This window comes from Leucoraja erinacea, chromosome 18 (genome assembly GCF_028641065.1).
Source record: "Leucoraja erinacea ecotype New England chromosome 18, Leri_hhj_1, whole genome shotgun sequence".
NCBI lineage: Eukaryota > Metazoa > Chordata > Chondrichthyes > Rajiformes > Rajidae > Leucoraja > Leucoraja erinaceus.
Window position 1 is genome coordinate 1,199,030 of NC_073394.1, and position 14,218 is coordinate 1,213,247.

The 14,218-nt window shown below is 43.4% G+C and overlaps 1 protein-coding gene across 1 annotated transcript in view; it reads left to right on the forward strand.

Annotated features, from left to right (window-relative positions):
- Positions 1-13,770, forward strand: part of alx4a (ALX homeobox 4a) — a 45,416-nt gene extending 31,646 nt beyond the window's left edge. The window contains exons 3-4 of the mRNA XM_055649132.1: positions 1,553-1,678; positions 12,995-13,770. Coding sequence (XP_055505107.1) covers positions 1,553-1,678; positions 12,995-13,312 — 444 coding nt within the window. The 3' untranslated portion in view covers positions 13,313-13,770. The remainder of the gene's footprint in view (positions 1-1,552; positions 1,679-12,994) is intronic.
- The last annotated feature ends 448 nt before the right edge of the window (positions 13,771-14,218 follow it).

Sequence of the window (14,218 nt, forward strand, 5' to 3'; positions counted from 1 at the left end):
GCAAATCGGTGAAGCCTTTGACCAATCTCTCTCTCGGCAGATTTTTTGCTTCTCAAATATAACGTGGGCTGTTTCAAAGTGGAGTTTTTTTCAGATCAAACCCACTTTAAGCAAAGTCCAGGCAGGAACTGCAGGTGTTGGTTTAAACCGAAGATAGACACAATAAAGCTGGAGTAACTCAGCTGGACAGGCAGCATCTCTGGAGAGAAGGAATGGGTTTGAAGAAGGGTCTCGACCGGAAACGTCACCCATTCCTTCTCTGCAGAGATGCTGCCTGTTCTGCTGAGTTACTCCAGTATTTTTGTGTCTATCTTCGGTTTAAAACAACATCCGCAGTTCCTTCCGTCATAACTGATTTGGAAAAATGAATTCGTTTGAAACTTAGAAACATAGAAAATAGATACAGGAGTAGGCCATTCGGCCCTTCGAGCTAGCTCCGTCATTCAATGTGATCATGGCTGATCCAAAATCAGTACCCCTTTCCTGCTTTTACCCCATATGCATTGATTCCCATAGCCCTGCGCTAAATATACTTATCTCTAGAAAACATCCAGAGAACCTGCCTCCACCGCCCTCTGAGGCAGAGAATTCCACAGACTCACAACTCTCTGTGTGAAAAAGTGTTTCCTCGTCTCCGTTCTAAATGGCTCACCCCTCATTCTTAAACTGTGGCCCCTGGTTCTGGACTCTCCCAACATCGGGAACATGTTTCCTGCCTCTAGCGTGTCCAAACCCTTAACAATCTTATATGTTTCAATAAGATATTTCACTATGTTTCATCATATGACAGTCCCGCCATCCGGGAATTAACCTGGTGAACCTACGCTGCACTCCCTCAATAGCAAGAATGTCCTTCCTCAAATTTGGGGACCAAACTTGCACACTATACTCCAGGTGTGGTCTCACCAGGGCCCTGTACAACTGCAGAAGGACCTCATTGCTCCTATACTCAACTCCTCTTATTATGAAGGCCAACATGCCATTAGCCTCCTTCACTGCCTGTTGTACCTGCATGTTTACTTACAGTGACTGATGTACAAGCACACCCAGGACTCGTTGTACCTCCCCTTTTCATAAACTGACACCATTCACCTCACATTAATCCACATTATACTGCATCTGCCATGACAATAGACAATAGGTGCATGAGTAGGCCATTCGGCCCTTCGAGCCAGCACCGCCATGCATCTGCCCACTCGCCCAACCTGTCCAAGTCACCCTGCAGCCTCATCGCAGCTCACACTGCCACCCAGCTTTGTGTTATCCGCAAACTTAGAGATGTTATATTTAATTACATAACATTTGGGATGTGTTTTATTAACTGAATTAAGGACTCAAAAGCCTTCTCGATGTTGCCTGTCCCGCTGAGTTCCTCCAGTATTTTTGTCTCTCTATAAGAATCTCTGTTTTCCGGACTGCGCCAACTCTCTCCTTAGCGGCAAAGTTTACCGTAAAGAAACAATACTGTCCGTCAAAGTCTCGTTGAAGCTGAGGCGCGGCGCGATGTGCCGTCACTGTGTATAAATCACACCTTTTGTCCTGTTGGTTTTAGGTTTGGTTTCAGAACCGCAGAGCTAAATGGAGGAAGAGGGAGCGCTTTGGACAAATGCAGCAAGTTCGGAGCCACTTCTCCACCGCCTATGAGTTGCCCATTCTAACCCGGGAGAACTACGCACAGGTAATGCCGTGTGTTGGACACCACTCTCCTGACAATAAGGTTATTATTTGGTAACAAACTGTATGTTGTATGTATGCATCGAGTCGCCTCGACATCAGTCTGCTGTTGATGTGAATGAGGGTGAACTCGGTCAGTTTAATAAATCAACTCCATTATGTCAAGTGCTGAAATGTCACCTTTTAATCCTGAAGCGTTAGATTCGGAACCGAACCGGTTTCAAAGTTGTCCAGCGGCGCGGCTACAGCAACTGCGGGTCAGAATTCACCATCAGAAGCGCGGGTCGGAAATTGCAAACATTACAATTGCAAAGTCCTTGTTCAGGACTGAAGGAAATAAATAATAGTGAATGATAGAGTTCGAGTTTGGTGTTCTAAATGCCGGAGTGATTATTGGCAACTGAAGAGTTCCATACACTAGACATAGAACAAGATCGCAGATATCCCGGCCCCAATAATCCGCGCTCCCGCCTCGATATATTCGTCACGTTGATGGTTTTACCGTTCCAAATTAAACCAGAAGCGGCGCGTTTTTATTCTATTTTTGGAAATGCGCAAAGTTCCCATATCTGGTATTTGATGCAACAGGTGAACCTGCAGAAAATCAGAAATATACTCCAACAGACAGCTGCAGTTTAGACCAGTTTAGAGACGCCGCGTGGACACAGGCCCTTCATCCCGCCGAGTCCACGGAGATCACACAAGTTCCACTTATTTCTCATCCACTCCCTACACACTGCGGGCAATGTACAGAGGGACGATTAAACTACAAACCCGCACGTCGTTGGGATGAAGCAGGAAACCAGATCACCAGGAAAATAAACGGAGTCTAGCTGTAGTCAGAAACAACACAATCATTTTAAATGCAACAAACTGGGCTGGAGTTTCAGTGCAAACTTTAATATGGAAAGCAAAGTTCCTTTCAGTGTAAATGCTCAAATTAAAAAGTATCTGCTATACTTGAATATTATTCAAACACACGGTTTTACCATCACTTTAAAATGTGATCGTTGGCAGGGAAGGTTTTGGATGCAAGTCCTGGCCCTGAGGCTTCAGGCCAGTCTAGACGGTGTATGGGTGAGTGCTGATCGGGGACAATGATGTGTCCAGTTTGTTTGAGACACATTTAAACCTCATCTGCCCTCTTAGTTAGGCTGAGCTGAGCATAGCAGGGTCCAAGCACAACCCAGTGGACTTCCCTCCTCCTCTGGCACATATTTACTCCTCATTATCACGTTGCTCTTTGTGGCCAAATTGCCTGTTGAATTTCCTGTGCAGCAAACAACTGCACTTCAAAAGTATTTAATTGGCTGCAAACTCTTGGAGCGAAAATCATCATGTCCAACTCTCATTCTTTTCATTTAAGTGGGTTAGAAAAATAGCGTTGGACTCTTGGTTTCAATCAAGTCATACATCTTTCCAAGTTAAAAGTAACAGTGCCTTCAGTATTTCTGTACAAACACCTTCACCGTTTATCCTTGGGAAATGTAGCCTGGTACTTAGTGGCATCAAATCACCACACACTTTCTTATGAAGGACTTGGTGATGGGATGAGGGATTCATATTTCCCAAGATATAGTAAAGATGTTGTCAAGCTGGAAAGGAGTTGATAGCCTGATCTCCCTCCCATTCTCCTTCCCATTCCCATTTTGTTGTCTCTAATGCATTTCGTTGTCTCCGTACTGTACACTGACAATGACAATTAAAATTGAATCTGAATCGGATTCCCACACCGACCTTCCTGTCCTCAGTCTCCTCCATTGTCAGAGTGAGGCTCATAGCAAATTGGAGGAACAGCATCTCATATTTTGCTTGGGCAGCTTACAGCCCAGTGATATGAATATTGATTTATTTAACTTCAGGTAGCCCCGGCATTCCCTCTCTCTCCATCCCTCCCCCACCCAACTCACACCAGCTTCTCATTTTCACCCAACAAACAGCTAACAATCGCCTGTTTCCCCACACACCACCATCTATATCTCTTCTTTCCCTTATCCCTAACCATTCTGAAGAAGGATCTTAACCCGAAACATCACCCACTCCTTCTCTCCAGAGATGCTGCCTGTCTCGTTGACTTACTGCAGCTTTTTCTATCTTTGGTTTAAACCAGCATCTGCAGTTCCTTCATACACAAGGGTACAGAGAAGATTCAAGAGGATGTTGCCAGGGCTACAGGGTCTGAGCTATAGGGAGAAGCTGAGTAGGCTGGGGTTCTATCCGTTAGAGCACAGGAGGATGAGGGGTGATCTTATTGGGGTGCATAAAATCATGAGAGGAATAGATCGGGTAGATGCTCAGAGTCTCTTGCCCAGAGTCTCTTACCCAGGGGAATCGAGGACCAGAGGACATAGGTTTAAGGTGAAGGGGAAAAGATTTAATAGGAATCTGAGGGGTAACTTTTTCACACAGAGGGTGGCGGGTGTATGGAACAAGCTGCCAGAGGAGGTAGTTGAGGCTGGGACTATCCCATCGTTTAAGAAACAGTTAGACAGGTACATGGATAGGACAGGTTTGGAGGGATATGGACCAAATGTGGGGAGGTGGGACTGGTGTTGCTGGGACATTTTGGCTGGTGTGGGCAAGTTGGGCTGAAAGGTCTGTTTCCACACTATATCTCTATGACTCTAAGATGATGATAGTAGTTATTATTTTAAGCTGCTCATTCTATATCGGACAATGATTAGGAAACTTTGGCAATGCAACTGTGGAATGAAATTTAATTCCCAATAATCCACAAGCCTGAAGTTTCTGTTTTGAATTGGAAAATACACTCAAATGAGCATAGTTAGATTAATTTTATTTACACACGCAAACTATAGCTACGAAAGATAAGTATACAAACCAGACATGGAATATGTGGAATTCACGAAGAATATATGCTTTAAGAGTTTTAATTGTTTATTACTTGTTTATGAATCTCAACTGTAATTATATTAACTGTGACAAATCTATTGAAAATGTCATTTAATCATTTTACAACAACTGCAAAAATGTGTTTGCACTTTAGTGACCAGTCCTGTTTCATTAGTTGTTGAAACAGGCCAGATATCGCACGTTATTTATCTTGGGTCTCTCCGGAGTTGTTCTTTAGTTGGGTCCTGCAAACACCATGGTTTCCCCAGTGTTAGGAATTTAAATATAACCCTAAATTAAGATCAGAAATGTTTAAACGATCAATCGCGTCGATTCAAAGGCTGTAAAAAGATTCTTAATCAGTAATAAATAATTCTGTGGATGCTGGGAATTAAAAAGAGGAAATGCTGGATGCATGAAGCAGGGCAGGTAGTGAATGTGGACTGACAGGGAGAGATAACATTTCAGATCAACAAAGTAAGTTCTTGGAAAAATAAATATTGCTCCCTACTTCGATACTGATTGACTTGTTACATAATCCAACATTTTCCATTTTACTTTGAATCTTTGTGCTTTCACCATTTGTTTGAGTATCAGGTTGACCCGAGACAACAACTTCAGTTTCCAATCACACAGAACATGAAACTGAGCCAAGAAGTTACTGCATTAATGCTACTTTTACAGATAGATCTATCTTTCAGATCAAGTGTGGGGTCAGCTCGAGCTGAACTAAAAGTAAATGCTTTTGAAGAGTTTCACTTTGTTGTGGAGTTTGACCATCAACAAAAAAACGATATTTGCTTCAAATTAATGTTTCAGATACAGTTAAACCATATTAAATAAGTCAGTCTAGGTTGCCATGGCAACATCGTGGAGCAAGACTCATTCACGGGATCTTTCTTTGGTTTTGTCCTCAACTTATTTCAACTGCTGTTAGTTTCAAACTGATATTAAATGAACAGAGTAAATGTAACCTTACATTCAGAGTTTTACACTTATATCAGAACATAAATGGCCCCTTGTGTGCAGGGGAGCGGTGGAACCCTGGAGGGGGTCTGGAGTTGCTGGGACTGTGGGGAGAATACAGTGGGATTTATTTATGTAGAAGGATGCCTCGTGATCAGTGGGCTACGGGACTCTATGGACATTACTATAAACATTAATAAGTGTTTTTCATCAGTTTTAATTGCGTAATTAAATGCCTGGAGTTCTTAGGAAATTCTGTTTCTTAATTCGATTTCCTTTACTCCAAAAAATATTGCAACTTGGCTTTTGATGTGTAATTGCAGAAATTGTGCTCAACTTGGTTCTGATGCCCAGTAGAAACATCATCACTTCTGTCAAACACGTGATAAACCATCAAACCACAGCAATTAAACTTTCCCAAAAGGTGCATTGATTTGATTGCCAGTTGATCCCAGGATTAGCAGAGGCTGGGTAAAATGCTTTATATGGTTAGGGCGGCAACTATTCTATCCAGTTATTGGAGCCAATGAGTTGTCTGACATGCTCAGGGTGATAACACAGGCTATTTTAGAAGCTGTGTCTACATTTAGATGCAGAAGTTAAACAGCAAATCCCAATTAGATGCCCAAAGCTCAAGATTAGCAAATCCTGCTGCTATAAACAGCAGGAATCAAAGCAGGAAATACTGGCCACATTTTCAGATTAAGCAAGATTAAAATCACTTGAGTTGAATAAACATTTGAAAATGGCCTCCATGTTTACATTAGGCAGAGTTTGAGAATTATGAGACAAGCGAGTAAACAATGAACTAAATTGAGAGTGATTGGGAATATCACAATGCACAGTAACTTTCTTTTTCCAGTGACACAAGGAACAGCAGATGTTTGTTTACCAAAAAAGACACAAAGTGCTGGAGTAACTTAACTGGTCAGGGAGCAAGTCTGCAGGACATAGATATGCAACGTTTTGGGCCCGGACACTTATTCAAATGAAAATACAATATATATGACTCTCAGTTGTCATTAAGATGACAATACTTTGTCCACAAAACATTTGTTTTAATGCCCTTCACAAATCTGGTTTAGTTTAGAGATACAGCATGGAAACAGACCATTCATCCCACCTAGTCCATGCTGACCACTGATCATCCATTCACACTAGTTCTATGACATCCCACTTTCACTTCCCTACAAGCCAGGGACAATTTACAGAGGGCCCATTATCCTACAAACCAGAGGAAGCCCACGCACTCACAGGGAGAACATGCAAACACCACACAGACAGCACCTGAGGACAGGATCAAACCCAGGTGTCTGGTGCTGTGAGGCAGCAATTCTACCAGCTTGCTTGAAGTTTTATTGTACAATATAAGATATTGATTGAACTCAAACCACTATTATCACTGCACTGATAAATACATAGTCATCGCCAAACCACTGATTAGCAATACATGAAAATAATCTTTGAGATCATCTATTGTAAATGGGACAATTATAGGAAGTCACCAATATATAATCCAGAAAAACGACTCACTTTGAAGAAGAGTCTCGACCCGAGCATCACCCATTCCTTCTCTCCAGAGATGCTGTTTGACCCGCAGAGTTACTCCAGCTTTTTGTGTCTATCTTCAGAAGAACAAATAAGTAAGTCAACAAACATTTGCATCCCTCAAATCCCAATTAGTTACTTTAAAATCCAAGATTATGCAGAGAAAAAATATGGCAAAAATCTTGAGTGATAAGGAATGACAGGGCTGCTGGTATTTGCACCAAACTTAAACCGTGTTACCTCTCTGCTTCAGTCTCAGTTTCCCCACAGCAATCCCACAACAAAACAACATTTACAAAGGCATTTTTGTCCAGTAAAATATATTTTATTACCTAAACAAAATTTGTTTGGAAAAACGTTTTAAACAAAATAAGTTTATATGTGACCTCATGAGCAAAGAACATTTTAATAAACTGGAAATAACCCTGAATTTTGCAGCTGCAATAATGTCAAAACTATCAGCATTTGCTCCTACTGTGAATACCAACAGTAATTGGAGTTAGTTCTACATGTGGTTTAATACAGACACGGCTTGCAATATATCATTGTCTGTAATTCAGTTCCCATCCAAAGGTTGTGCTTGTGCATTCAAGAAAAGTCCATGTAATTAACATGAACTTACATTATTCAGGATCAATAGAAACAAAGAACTGCAGATGCTTCTTTACAAAAAGACACTGAGGGCTGGAGTAACTCATCGGGTCGTGCAGCATCCGTGGAGAACATGGATAGGTGATGATTTGGGTCGGGACCCTTCTTCAGACTGATTGGGGGGCGGGGGAGGATTGAAAGATAGAAGAGGGAATCGCATTGTGAGTGGGACGAGCTCGCTGTGATCAAGCAACTGCCATCAGCCAACCATGACAACATCTTGGAGCCTGGACTCCACACAGAAAACAGAGGGAGGGGGTGGGTGGGGGGAAATCAAAATTCATAGCAGAGGAAAAGGCAGGACAATGGGGAAACCTTGGTCAGTTATGCTGTTATCTACAGTTGCTACCTGACCTACTGAGTTGTTCCAACGTTTCAGCATTGGTACTTTTCTTTCAAATTTGTCAACGACCTCACGGCAAATGAAGCCACATAACACAAATGTCACACATAGTTGGCAGGCAATGGCCAGTCCTATAGGGGGGTTGCACGAAAGGTCAATGGGTCAGAGGGCTCGACGCACGGAGCCGCTACATCCAACTGGAAGACATCCGTCATTTCCGGTATATGTTATTAATGCTAGAAACGCGTACTTTCCTACCTGTTAAAAATCGCCAAAATGTTGAATTTTTGCGCTGAAAAAAAATTTGTGGGAGTCTGGGTGAGTGAGAGACGTGTACCCAACTTTAGAATTCCAAACCTGAAGCAAAATGAAGGTATAGAGATGTGAGAACTGAAGGGACTACAGCAGCTAAAGTGCTTGGTAAACATTGAAAATATTGGGAATTATCACGTTTGCTCACTGCATTTCATCAAGTAAGGCATTATTTGTGTTTTTTATTGATTCCTTTGGTATCTAAAAATTCTCAGAAGTGATAAATCTGGCTGTAAATTTTTCTTCAGGTGCGTTTTCATTTTGTATGTAAAAACCCACGAGAACCATGGGCGATTTAAAAAAAATTACAGCCAGATTTATCACTTCTGAAACTTTTTAGATGCCAAAGGAATCAAGAAAAAACACAAATAATGCCTTACTGTTGATGAAATGCAGTGAGCAAATGGCCAATGTTCGCCAAGCACTCTGGCTGTTGTTGTCCCCTTCAGCTCTCGCTTCTATCTACCGTCATTTCTCCTCACTTTTGGAATTCTGAAGTATGCTAAATGTCTCACACACTTATCCCGATTTCCATAATTATTTACAGCGCAAAAATTGACAATTTCAGCGGTTTTTAACGGGCCCGCTATGCTGGAAACAATGGTAAGTGCCTACCTGCAGTTCATCGCGTGTAATCCATTTGGAGTAGCGTAGCAACAGTACGGGTCATGGTTCGTGACTCGACTGCCGTGAAACCTCCCTATTGGCTACACCTGCGTTGGGTTTTTATTTCTCTCTCAGCCTTAAATGAGAATCACAGTTTTATTGTTCAGTGTTTGACGAGTTATCCGACCAGCACTTATTTCTAAATCCGCTTAAGATGCAAATGACCCACATACCCTGTATTCACCTAAAGCAATGACCCGCGGCACCGGTGGGGCTACAGCTCCTCCACATGTTGGGCGAGGCATGATTCATAACCCGAAATTATCCGGCCCACAGGCGTATGTTTCTCTTCTTCTGAGGACCTCAGACATCCAGAATCTCCGAACAAGCGCATCCCCCCTCCCCTCCCCTCCTTCCCTCCCCTCCCCTCCCCTCCCCCTCCCCTCCACGGCCGCGCCATCACAACGCGGTTCACTGTCGAGATATGGGACAGTGAACGAAGCGCTGTGATGAGCCGCCGAGCGGAAGGGAGGGAGGGAGGGAAGGGGAGAGGGAGAGGGAGAGGGAGAGGGAGTGGGAGAGGGAGAGGGAGAGGAAGAGCGAGAGAGGGAGGGGGGGGGGGGATATATCCGCCCACTTTTTGAGTTGGGGGGAGGCCTGTATTATCCCCCCGTTTTTGGAGGTGGAGCAACAAAAAATAATAATTCTGCCCCCCCCCCTCCCCCCCACTTTCAAAAACGTCCCGCGGCCCTGTACTGATTTACAGCAGAATTAAATCAGACATCACTGACAAACTCTCGACCATATGTCCCAGTTAGTGAATCCAAAATTGCCACATTATTTCCTCCTCTCAAATTGAACAATAATCTGTTTTCTTAACGTTAACTGTTATTGTACCAAGAAGATCCCTGGCATGAATCGCGCCGACCACTGTGTACTATTGTGTGTTTGTTCTCTCTGTTTAAATCATTGCAACTTCCAACTTGCAATCTCATCTCCACGTGGGAATCTGATCTGGAAAAGTCAACTGATTGTAAGTGAGTTTTAATCTGTACAAGAACTGAAGACCATTGACTTCTTCTTTCGTGTGTCGTGCACAGCCTAAAGTTGTTGGACAACTTGTTCTATTTGATCTTCCGTTTGTGCACGTCGAGTTGGTTGTATTAGTGGAAACGGGGCGGACCACGTGAAGGTTGTAATCTTCCACCCGAAGACCATTGACTGATTCGTTAATAGAATTTACCTGAATTTTCTCACAAATGTATAGGTCATATCTACCTTAAAAAAAATGCAAATTGCAGATGACAACGCCCAACATTTGCATCACCTTCCTCCCCAAGCAACCCCGTCCCAGACACTTTGTGTGGAAAACATTGCCCTCGGGTTTCTATTGAATTTTTCCCCTTGGAATGAATGCCCCTTGAAGTTGGGTCTTTCAGTGACTTCATGGTGACGTTGATGTTGGCTGGATCATGCTTCACGGACCTGGTTGCCAAGTATTATCACTGAGATCGCTGTGTGTCTGACCTCACTCAGGGCAGCTGTGGATAGCTAATGACATCTCAGCTGTAACTAACCGCAGCTGGTGCATGTCCATGCAACTCCATCCATGGGGTCTGAAGTTCAAGCTGGAAGCTGACCTCGTGTCTCAGCTCTCAGGATGGCAGTGATATACACTGTTATTTAAAAGTATTTAAATAGAATAATATTAAAATTAAATAGTTAATTAATAAGGTTCAGATATGATTCACAGCGTTCCATCTTCTCCCCGCTCCCGTCCGGCAGAAGGTTGAAAGCGCGCACCACCAGACTCAGGAACAGCTTCTTCCCCTCTGTTATCAGGCTTCTGAACGATCCTTCCATAAGCTAGGGTACTGTCCGATTCACCTCTACCCCATTGCGGACATTGGACTTTGTCTGTGGAACTGATGCGCTACAAATGCTGAGAACTATATTCTGCACTCTGTATCTTCCCCTTTGCTCTATTAGAATTGAAAGTATATAGACTGAAAGTAATATTCAAGCCCTCACTTAGAACACAGAGAGTGCTGGAGTAACTCAGCGGGTCAGGCAGCATCTGTGGAGAACATGGATAGGTGACGTTTCACAGAGTGCTGGAGTAACTCAGCGGGTCAGGCAGCATCTGTGGAGAGAAGGAATTGGTGACGTTTCGGGTCGAGACCCTTCTTCAGACTGATGTGGAGATGGGGGAGGGGCGGGAACCCGCCCCTCCCCCACCTCCACATCAGTCTGAAGAAGGGTCTCGACGTCAGTCTGAAGAAGGGTCGTCAGGTAGGCATCGTGGCATTTACACTAGCAACCCAGCCACTTCTCTGCCGGAGATGAGAACAAACGTGGACACAGAGTGCTGGAGTAACTCAGCGGGTCAGGCAGCATCTGTGGAGAACATGGATAGGTGACGTTTCACAGAGTGCTGGAGTAACTCAGTGGGTCAGGCAGCATCTGTGGAGAACATGGATAGGTGACGTTTCAGGTTGGGACACTTCTTCAGCGCCCAAGTACTGAAAAAAGTAAAACTGGGCTGTCAATACCCTGCCAAACGTCAGAGTTCCACAAACACAATGCAACGCAGAACTAGTACTGTGTCTGTCGCCACTAATCTGTTACTGCAGCTTCTTTTGTCGTTGGAGTTTTCATCGAGTCATCAGCAACATTGGCTGTTGCCGTGATCATTGGATGATTCAGCTGCAATCACCTTTGACAAAACCCCTCTCAAGTTGTCCGCGCGAGGTCGCATACTTCCAGCATAAGTAGAGGAACATTTAATCTGTTTTAATTATTTTTCATTAAGTTTACGTATTTTTTAAATTTCATCTTTCACCTGGCAGCTTTATTTGCTTCTGTTCAAAATGTAAATATTTAACAAATATTTAACAAACAAGATAACAAATATATAAAAACGTTTTAATGATGAGTTAGACAGCTGTGAGAACGCTTCAGTCTGGTGTTGGTTGCGACTGAGCTGAGTGCTGGTGGGCATATGTGATGGAGCTTCATGCTGCAATGCTGCTGAATCTGTGCTGCCAGGGTTATTAGGGAGATACAAAGTGATTGCCGTCTATAACATTGCTGACTAACAAGGTGGTATTATTGTGGATTACAGAATCAATGCAGAATACTGAGCAGATGCTTCTACTCTATATAACCCGGCATCACTTATCCCACAGACAACAATCGACTATTGTGGGCTTCACCTTCGCTTAATTATATTTACTTTCTGCTTATCTTCCATTAATTTTCAAGTACCGCTCCACTTTCCCCTGACTCAGTCTGAAGAAAGATCTCGACCTGAAACGTCTCTTTTTCTTCAGCGATGCTGCCAACCCCGCTGGATTACTCCAGCATTTTGTGTCTGTCCTCATGATACTGATGCAGCTGTAAGCCACGATGTAACTGAATGTTCCAATGGTCTTATTGAGCTGAATGGCTGCACCTGTTGTGCCAGCTACCAACACCTGTGTTAAAAGTAGCGTGATAGAGTCTTACAGGCCCTTCGGCCCAACTTGCCCACACTAGCCGACATGTCCCATCTACACCAGTCCCACCTGCCCATATCCCTCTCAAATGTCCTATCCATGTACCCGTCTAAATGTTTCTTAAATGTTGCGACAGTCCCCGCCTCAACTACCCCCTCCGGCAGCTCGTTCCCTCTGTGTGAAAAAGTTACCCCTCAGGTTTCTATTAAATCCTTTCCTCCTCACCTTAACCCTATGTCCTCTGGTTCTCGATTCCTACTCTGGGCAAGAGACTCCGATCTATTCCTGTACACCTCTGTAAAATCACCTCTATAAATGTGGAAATATTCAGCATTTTTGACGGAGCGAGTTTTAATCTGAGAATTGTTTCTTTGTTTTGGAGCTGCTGCATATTTGTCCACACCAGCCAATGAAACCATTGAACAATAACTAAAGAAGTAATAGAATAAGCAAGGTGAATGCTGCGTGGGTTGATGTTACTGTCCCTCCGTTTACGTGACAACTAACTACTGCTTGACACTTGGCCTGTACATTTGTTTTGCAGATTCAGAATCCGTCTTGGATTGGCAACAACGGCGCCTCGTCTCCAGTGCCGGCCTGCGTGGTGCCCTGTGAAACTGTCACCTCCTGCATGTCCCCGCACGCACACACACACGCAGGGGTGTCCGAGTTCCTGGGTGTCTCGGCTCCGGGCAGCCACGTGGGGCAAGGACACATGGGTGGCCTCTTTGGCACCGCCGGGCTGGGGGCTGCCATCAACACATTCGACATCAGCAATGAGCCAGACCGAAAGTCATCCAGCATCGCGGCCTTAAGGATGAAAGCCAAGGAGCACAGTGCAGCGATATCCTGGGCCACATGAGTGACTTCATGTCACACATCCAAACACTGAAAATAATACATGATTACATTATGCTGGACTAAAGACAAACCAGAACATGGAGATTTATATGCAGCACTTTTCCTATTATAGGTTGGTAGGATTAGAAAGGTTCACTTCTGTTTAGACATATTTATATTACACCCTTTGCTGAACGAGCTACACTGTAAGCTATTCAAAAACACAAGTCTAATTTGAAAGTGATATTCTGTGTAGTTTTAAATAGTGAAGCTAGTTTTTTTGTAACAACGGGGTATAACAGAAGTACTAATTAATTTAGCAGTAAGAATTAAACATATTTCAGAGGAAATAGCTTCTACTTTTTGACAAGTGTGAAACCAGACTGTGTGAAAGGGCCCCGACCCAAAACGTCACCTATCCATGTTCTCCACAGATGCTGCCTGACCCGCTGAGTTACTCCAGCACTCTGTGTCTTTTATTTTGTTACTCCAGCACTGTGTCTTTTATTTTGTTGCATACCCAGCATCTGCAGTTGCTTGTGCCTGCACAAGGAAAAGGACTGTTTTCTGAAATAGATGCAAGCCAAATTAAACATTCTCCGGCTTTAAGGAGTTTAAGGAGAATTGTTGTCACAAGACCTTGGTGAGTGAAGGAAAGCCCAGACACTGTAGCAACAACCTGTTGTAAAGTGAGACAAGCTTTTTGTTCCAGTCAATAAAGTTCAATTCGATTCTGAAAAATCCTTACAACTTGCAAATCTACAAATAGCAATTCATTACACATTAAAAAAACATCTTTTCCGTTTTCAAACTGTAATGGATTTATTTCTTGCCAATAATGTAATTCCTGTTTATGATATAGGTTGCTCATTGGTTAACATAGAAACATAGAAATTAGGTGCAGGAGTAGGCCATTCGGCCCTTCGAG